Below are 8,946 nucleotides of genomic sequence, written 5' to 3'. Positions count from 1 at the left end.
AAAAAAAAAAAAAAGAAATTTTCAGTTATTCCAAGGTTATGATGATATTGTCCGGTTACTTTCCAGTCTCTTTAAATTAATTGGATTATGCACCTTTGTCACTCTTACTTCATACCTTATGTTTTCCAAAGTTGGTCATGAGGGATCGTCCATGTGATTTCTTTCCATTTTCCTTCACGTCTGGATGCTGAGTAAATAAAACATAGTATGACTACTTCTCTTCCTCGCTTGTGTTTTGGCCTTAGTTCCGGTGGAATGGCAGGGGACCCTCTCTGCCTGAGGTAGAGCAAGCAGGTCCCATTCACTTCCTCCTGTTCCAGAACTTCGCTACCCCAAAAGTTGTGGAGTCCGCCTCAAGAGAGGGGACACTGGACTGGAGAGATGTGGGCACCAAACAAGAGACAGTAACTGCCAACCGCTTCCCCAAACTGGTCTCCAGGGTCTCTCAGAAATGTGCAGCTGGGCCGGTCCCTCCAGGGCCTGGTCACAAGACTCTGCACAGCACAAGATGTATTCTTGTGAATGCCCGGAGTGGGGATAAATCATCTTTAGTTAAAAGTAGATTAAATTTTGAAAAATGGCCAGAAGTCTTTAAGAGCCAAACAATGTGTTGACTAAAAAAATCATCATCATCATCACATTGACTGAACACTGTTACTTGGGACTGTAAAACTTTAAAAAGAAATAAAACCCAAGTGCATCTATCAGGTAATAAGATTGTTTTGTTTGTTTAAGTAAACCACAGCAGAGCTTATCTGCTTATCTGTTCATTGAAATTAATTCCCTCTGTAGTGAGCATCTGGAAGACGTGTTGCAGCCTCTGAAATTTTCCTCATGTGGGTTGATTTTCCAGGCCAGAGGTCGCCTCACTCAAGCCCATCTCTGTTAGGGGAAAGAAAGGCCACCTGCCAAAGGGGTTTAGACTCTTTCTCAATCGTCATCCCTAAAAATATGTATTAGTTGGTTCATGGCTAAGAACATGGTATGAGGAGAAATGGTATGAGGCCCCATCCTCCTAGGCCTTCTGGCTATACAAAGAAGAAGCAGAGATAACCACATAAATGGAATAAATATGGGTGAGCAAAACTACTTAAAATCTAAAGACCAGGGAGGCACTGACATATATCTATAGAGACTAATCAAAGATGTAATTGGGGGTGGGGACGGGAAAGATCAAGAATTGACTGGGGAAAGAGTTCAGAAAATGCTGGAGGGGTGGGAGGGGCTTTACAGGGTAATTTCATTTGACTGATTAGAGTCTATTGACCGCCTTCCTTCGAAGATTACTGAAGCTGATCATTAACTGTTCAAAAACCCTGGAGTTAAGAAGTTAGCCAGATGCGCTCGTAGAACACGGCTTTCTACTTAGAAGACCCGATTCTGACACCAAGTAGCTAAATGTCCTTTGTCCATTTGTTCCCTTCTCTTGACCTCAGTTTTCTTACCTGTGAAATGGTAGAAGAACGGATCAACTAACCTCTGAGTTCCTTTCTACTTCGAACAGCCCACCTACCAGTCAGGGGAGGTGTCATTTATCGCCCAAAACAAAGCCTTCTGAGAGTGAAATGAGGCACTTTTAACAATTACGCTGGGACAGTAGGTATAATAGAGCAGGGCTGTCCCATGCAAGCTGAAGTCATCCTATTTAGTGGACACCTCCTACGCCCCAAGGCTTATGCTAAGTGCATTAGACATATTCTCATTTAATATATAGAGCCACCCTCAGGAAGAAGTATGGTTAAAATCCCACTGCACAAATAGGAAAAACTGAAGTACAGTGAAGTTAGATAATATGCCCAAAGTTACAAAACTGGTCGGTGATAAAACAGGGGTTCTGTGTGGCTCTAAATCGTCTCTCTGGCTTGCCTCCCCCAACTTCTCCCATCTCACACGACCTCTTTACGTAGAAGGGTAATACACACAACTATCTGTCTCCAACTTGACCTCCCCCTGAGCATCAGTACCGCATGTTTTATTGACTCCACGGAGCAGACACTGTGCCAGGAACCTGGCATGTACAGGAGGGCAAGGGCAAGCAAAAGAGATGCAGACTCCGTCCTCACTGGGCTTGCAATCTAATGGTGGAGACAAATGAACGCACTGTAGTAACACTCTGTAATAAGACTGCTGGGGAGAGTGCAGGGCACGGCAGGATGGCACGGGAAGGCCACCTACCCAGACTTGAGGATCAAGGAGGACTTCTGCAGGAGACGGGTAAAAGCTGAAGCTGGAAGATGGTTAGACCTTTTCTAAGTGAGATGAGAAGGAGGAAGTGTGTGCTGGCCGAAGGAGGAGCAAACACAAAAGCCAAGCGCTCTTAGAACAGGGTACCTGCTAGGAGACAAGGGAAGTCAGGCGAGCGTGTACTTGTACACCTGCGCGCTGTGGACAGTCAGAGCTGGAGCCAGAGCACGGAGAAAGGGTCCGATGGGCTCTGTCTTGGAGGGTGAAGGTCACCCTCCACACTAGGAGGAGACTTCGAATGGCTTAAAACAAGGCAATGGCATTATTAGCTGCCCATTTCCGAAATACCGCTAGGGGAGTGAGATAAATGAGAAATCGGTGTGGGTGGGACAGCAAAAGAGCAGGAAAAGTCCGCTCAGGGAATAACTACGGCCATCCAGACAGTTGCCACTGATACGTAAAAAAAGAGGTAGATTTAAGAACTCCAAAGGACGGGCAAATTTCTCGTGCCTACTACGTTCTTCTAGCCTGAAGGATGAGCACTTCATGCTTCTTTTACTTCAGGGCCTTCCAGGGGAAAGAGAGCACAAGGAGAACACAGTGCCGCATGGCCGAATGACAATCCAGCAAGAAGGAAGCTGAGGGACACGCGGCCCTGAACCAACAGCCCATCCGCAGCCGTGGCTCTCAATCTGCACGTGTATCCAGCACACACGGACTTATCTCCGCAGTCACTTGTCTTTGTTTGCCCACTGAACCCAAAACCATGTTTAAAAAATTAACAGCAGTGTTAAAAACCTCAACACTTCACTGCCTGGTTTATTGAAGTCACAGGCTCCACACACTGAGCCTAATTCATTCTTGTGGTCACCTAGATGGAATGGAGAGTGAAAAATAAGAAAAAGTGGGATGTTCTGCCCCACCACATGTTGGAAATTTGAGATCCCTTGCCATCTTACCTGACCGGGGACTTATCACTAGGATTTCTTCCTTGAAAAGCAAAAGAAAGATGGGTTTAATTTGTTTCATCCCAAATCTCCAAGACCTGCTGTGGCCTCTCCAATTGGAATGATCTAGGATGGAGCAAAGACTTCTCCAAAAGTGTCCGGGGAAGTGACTGGCCCAGGTTAGCCAATGAGGGTTCAAGAAGAACAAGAAGCAGAAATCAAGGTGAGCTAACCAATTTTATAGACATTTGTATGGTTAAAAAGGGTGAAGGGGAAGAAGCTATTGCTATTCATAGAAATTTTTAAGAAAATTCAGAATTGTATGGGTATTAAGGAGGGCACATATTGCATGGTGCACTGAGTGTTACATGTAAATAATGAATCATGGAACATTGCATTAAAAACTGGGGATATACTGTATGGTGACTAATATAACAAAATAAAAATTATGAAAAAGAAAAAGAAAAAAGAAAAAAAAAGAAAAAAATTGTAGGATCAACGGTAAGGGCAGTAATACTGTAATTTACATTTCAGTTGCCTCCCCAACATTCCAGTCTGCCTAACACGCAGTGTCAGAGGGGTTGACCTTGGCACCACTTCCAGGGGTAAGTTCTCTGGCATTAACAAGCCAATATGATCCCATATCCTTGGCAAGTTATCGTTCCAGGGAGGACATGGACTCGGGGCCACGGTGATTAGGTTAGGCATGGGTATATGAGCTAAGCTGCCCAATCTGAGCTCAGCACAAACTCTAGAGAGTAACCACCAATGCTGAGTCGTCACTGAGATTCAAGGGTGGTCACCCCATATGGTCCTCCCTCTGCCTGGGGATCCTGGAGTCCTGGAGGACAGGCGGCAGTAACAGGGAATCTGTTAGCTGAGCCAGTGACTGCACACATCTCCTCAAGGAGAGAAACAGTGCCCCCAGTGCCTTGCAATGATAATATCAATACACCCACCCTTTTCCTTGCCCATTTCTGATATTCCTATTAAAAAGCAGAGTTAAAGTCTCAGCCAGAGTCCAAATCATTCATTCATTCAGCAACTTCATAGGAAAGTCGAACTAAGGCCCAGGTACCATAACAAGTCAGAAAAATAATGGTTATTAAGGCTGGCATGGTTCTTGTCTTCAAGGAATCTATAATCTAGTTGAGAAGACAGATATTGAGCAGATAATTACATATGTGTTAAAAAAAAAAACTTCAGAAAAGAGAAGCTATTACAGGCTTCCACGGACAATATAAAGGGGATAACTAACCTAATCCTAGGTTGAGGCAGGACTCATTTGGGGCATCACACTGAAGCTGGAATTTAAGAGACTGAAGTAGGAGTTGGCAAGAGCAGAGGTAGGAATGGAGTGTTCAGGGCAGAAGGAAAAGAACGTGAGGAAGACCATGACATACAAGCAGTTGTGGTTGGTGGGACAATTGTGGGAAGCAGTGTGACAGGGAAAATGAGAAGATCTGAGAGGCAGACAAGGACGCAATGATGCAGGTCTTTGAATGCCTGGTTAAAGAGCTTGTAATTTATTCCAACCATAACGGGAAGCCACTGAAGATTTTTGAACGGTAGAGTGACGTGGTCAGATTTACATTTTTAAAATGCCATGCTCATTTCAGAGTGGAGATCAGATTGAAGGAGGGCAAGAAAGGTCCAGGTGACAGTTGACATTGGCCTAGATGAGGACCCAGCCACGGACATGAGAAGTGGACAGATGGAAGACGAGCTCAGGAGGTCCAGTCAATGCAGCAGAGAGGACAACCGGCTGGGGAGAGGTGGGGGTGCCGCACGTGGTGGGCTCGAGCCTTTTCTCCCAGCTAGCAGGCACAGGGAAGATGAGCCCCGGGCCTCTGTGCTTTTTCCTGAGGGTGCCGGTGAAGGAGTATTTGAATTACTTCTACCCCTGCCCATCCACTTTTAACAATTTCTCACATCATTTTGCAATAGGAGATTTTCATTTCTTGAGCAATATGAGAGAAACAGAAGAAATTGGACAATTTCACAAATGACAAATGATCAGAAACAGAGAATGAGGTCCTTTCTCTTTCCTATCGAAGGACAAGTACAAGAGGGAATTGTGTACCTGTTTCAGGTGTGCATTTAAGCCTTCGTGCGTGGCCTTCAGGAGAGCTCTCACTGTGAAACTATCAGGATCTTCTTTGTCTCGAATTTGAGATTCTTTTAACAGTGACTCCAGTTTTTTCCTTATGAAAGATTCCACCTGATGCTCGGTGGTCCCATTATTCTGCAAAGAATTAAGCAATGGAAATTATTTCCCTTAAGAAACACAGAATGAGAACACAACCCTCATTCAAGCCAACATTGCTTCTATAATTTGATTACCTTTCAATTACCTGAAAGAAGTTAAGCACATTATACCATTTTGGTCCTCCCCCCACACACACACTGATCCCTCCAAATAATGATTACTGTGACTATATTCAACCCTTGAGAACCTTATAAGGTCTTATTTCAGAGATGCAGAATCTGATGTTCAGAGAAATTAAGTTGCTCAGGTGACAAAGCTAGTAAGTAGCTGAGGCAGAACTCAAACTTAGGGCTCCTAAATCCTTCCCACCAGGCTACGTTGCACTTTCAATAGAGGGAAGGGGAAGGGGAGTTTTTGAAAACTAGGTTTTCTATATCTACATAGGTAAATGTGAGCAAAAAATATGCTATTTAAAAAAAAATCACTTCCTTCACTGAGGGAGAAAGAATGTTACAGAAATCTCTAGAATTGAGGATTGTTCTGAGATAAAATTTCTTTCCCATCTCTGATGCCAATGTGTAACTAAAGGGAACTCACTACTGACCTGTGCCGTGATTTGTCATTAAAATCACTTTAAGATCACAAATAACTTCAAATGTTTGGGATAATAAAGCTATGCTCATGTCCAGATGACAACTCAGGCAATTTTTAGGTGATCCAGAGACACAGATTTCCTTGAAGTCTTTCTTAGCATGGCTTTCTGGCCCCCTGCTCTGCCTGACCCCAGTGGCCCCGGGCTCTTCAGTTCCTTTCTCGTCTCCCTAGACCCAGCACCCGTCGCTAATTCTTCAGCCACAGGCTGGAGGCCAGCCCAGCCACAGGGAAGGAAAGTGGTCCTCCTCCACGAGGACAATGCCTACTTTCCTCACCAAAAGTTTAAGGCCTGTTTTCTACTGGCACATTTGTTACTAAGAGATCATTATATTTAAACCATGTAGAACCAGGCAGTTTTCTAGTAATGGCTTCTATTTCACAGAATCTGGTAAGAGAGGAGCCACATAAATGCCCCAAGGGGATAACCTATCAGAATAGGTTGCTGACATTCCTGGTATTAAAATCACATGCATGAATGTTAACAAGGCACCTCACTTCAGTGAAGGCCCTCAGGTCCTGCAGGAGATGCGAAGATGGAAAAGAGCTGATCTGCATGGATGGCAATGCCTGCATAGATGCTAGAGAGGCCTACGGAAGCACGGACGGTCAGTACAACAGCAGTTCTGAGAGGGAGCATAGCATCCCTGCCCCAGTGACCAAGAAGACCCCCAAGAAGATGAGGAAAGGTCTGGGGCTCTGCAACAGCGATGGAGGGAGGGGCTTTCCCGTCATCCGTAGCTCCAGCAGAGGTTTGCTAGAACACAAGTTCACAGAGAAGGGGACTGGCCGATAAAGCCGGAAATGTACTTTAGGGCCAGAATGCAATAGGTGGGGAGCTGCTGAGAGCCTCTGGGTAGCTAAGTGTCTGAGTAGTTAGTATTTTAGAAACAATATTAACCTGACAGCATGTGCCAGAAAGAGGACAGGGGAGAGGAAAAGCCAGACACACTGGTTCCTACTACCAGCACAAAGAGCCTAGGCCAGTGTGCCAGGAAGGATTTAACAAAGAGGAGAGTTGGAGAACAAAATTCATTTTGCATACAACAAACCCACTGAGCTGCCTGCTATATGCCGGGTGAGAAACACGACTAAAACACAACCCCACTGCCACAGAACCTTCAGTGTCACGGAGAAAACGGACACATGAATGGCTGACTACACAAGCAGGTACAAGTGACAGGAGTAAGGAGCATCACGGGCAGACAGAAGAGGGGCGCCTCCCCAGCCCTGGGAAGGTGGGAAAGACTTCCAAGAGCAGAGGAAACCTGAACCAAGCCTTAGAAGATGAGTATATTCACTTCCTGTGGCTGCTGTAACAAGTCACACAAATCTGGTAGCTTCAAACAACAGAAGTGTATTCTCTTGCAGTCCTAGAGGCCAGAAGTATGAAATCAACATGTCCGCAGAGCTAGATTCCCTCCTGAAGGAAAAGCTCCTCCCTTCTTCTTCTAATCTATGGTGGTTCCTAGTGTTCCTTGGCTTGTCGGCGTAACTCCAGTCTCTGCCTCTGTCTTCACACGGTCTTCTTCTCTGTGTCCCCTGCTTCTGCTGTGTCTCCTCTTCTTATGACTGAGGACACTCGTCATTGGATTTTTAAGGCCCATTTGGTTAATCCAGAATGATCTCATCTCCGCAGCCCTAACTTAAAAACATCTATAGAAACTCCTTTTCCAAATAGGGTCACACTCCTAGGTACCAGGGGGTAGGGCTTGCACGTATCTTTTGGTGGCCACATATCAAACTCCTATAAGGAATGAGAGTTGATAATATGGCTGAGAGTGGAGTGACAGCATTCCAACATGAGTGAAAGCGTGAGAAAACAGTATCAGTAAGAACCAGTAACCACATGAACGTGGAGAAAAAAGCACAGGGAAATACAGAAAAAGCAGCTAAGACTGTCTATCATGCTAAGGTTCACAAAATACAGTCATATAATGATCCCTCATTTGAGTTGCCCAATGCCCTGTATGGTAGCCGCTAGGGTTAGCCACATTTAGTCACGATATAAAGGCAGACAGACTCAAAACTTGTCCAAACACGCATGCCTAGGAAGTGGCTGAACAGGGACTGAACTTCAGACTTCCAATTCGAAATTCTGTGTCTATTTCATCATATAACGCTGCAGTCGTCCCTCTAAATACTATTACAGAGAAAGATAAATTCTCAAGTCAAATTAATCACAAGCAGGCTTATTTTTGACAACCTATAGGACATCTGGGAAATACATCCCCACAGTCCCTCTGTGGGAAAGAGCAGGTTTCACTTAAGTTCAGAAGGAAGAGAATTCCAGGTGTCCAACTCCCAACACATTGGATCAAGTGACCCAGAGCCTGGGAGGGGGCACGTCTGTTGGGAGGACCTAAAGAGATGGCATGTGAACGCACCCAGCATGCCCAGGTCACACAGAAAGCCCCGAATAAACCTCAGTTCCCTTCCCTGGCTCGGGGCCACACAAGTCAGAGACAGTGAGGAGATAACTGGGGCCGCAAAGCCCAGACACTTTCACAGGCAGCAAAGCAAGGCTGCACGTACAAAGCGCGGCCAACTGGTGCTGGAAATAATGAAGGCTTAATACAAAGGCTCTAATTATTCACTTCACATCCTCCAAACACTGGGAGTTGCTGAAGGAATGATATTACTGCCTGTTGATCTTTCTCTTCTCTGTGATTTATAGCACGAGAAAATTAGCAGCCGTGGAGAACAAATAGATGTGTGTCTGAGGTTTCATTAATGTGTTCTCATTCGGTCCTGGAACCCAGGAGCACTACTGAAAGAAAGCTGAGACAGACACTTAGCCCTGCAGCCTGTCAGCTAGTGTGCAGCTGCAACGGGGACCACAGCTGAAAGCCATATGCATCTTGCGCTTTTGTGCCCTGAGCCAGCGGCAGAGAAAGGATGCTGCAGCTGGGGGAGGGGGGGGTGGAGGGGTGGAGGGGCGTGCAGGAAGCAGCC

General features: G+C 45.5%; 1 protein-coding gene across 1 annotated transcript in view; it reads right to left on the bottom strand.

The window, feature by feature from the left end:
• PLCH1 (phospholipase C eta 1) overlaps positions 1 to 8,946 on the bottom strand; it is a 234,211-nt gene that overhangs the window by 22,941 nt on the left and 202,324 nt on the right. Inside the window, exons 12-13 of the mRNA XM_040636649.1 lie at positions 5,215 to 5,376; positions 116 to 187 (exon numbers count right to left, since the gene is read on the bottom strand). Of these exons, the coding sequence (XP_040492583.1) occupies positions 116 to 187; positions 5,215 to 5,376 (234 nt within the window). The remainder of the gene's footprint in view (positions 1 to 115; positions 188 to 5,214; positions 5,377 to 8,946) is intronic.

Source organism: Ursus maritimus, unplaced genomic scaffold (assembly GCF_017311325.1).
Source record: "Ursus maritimus isolate PB19 unplaced genomic scaffold, ASM1731132v1 scaffold_20, whole genome shotgun sequence".
In the NCBI taxonomy this organism is placed as follows: domain Eukaryota; kingdom Metazoa; phylum Chordata; class Mammalia; order Carnivora; family Ursidae; genus Ursus; species Ursus maritimus.
Note: the sequence above shows the minus strand (reverse complement) of the source record. Positions and strands in the feature narration are given on the sequence as shown.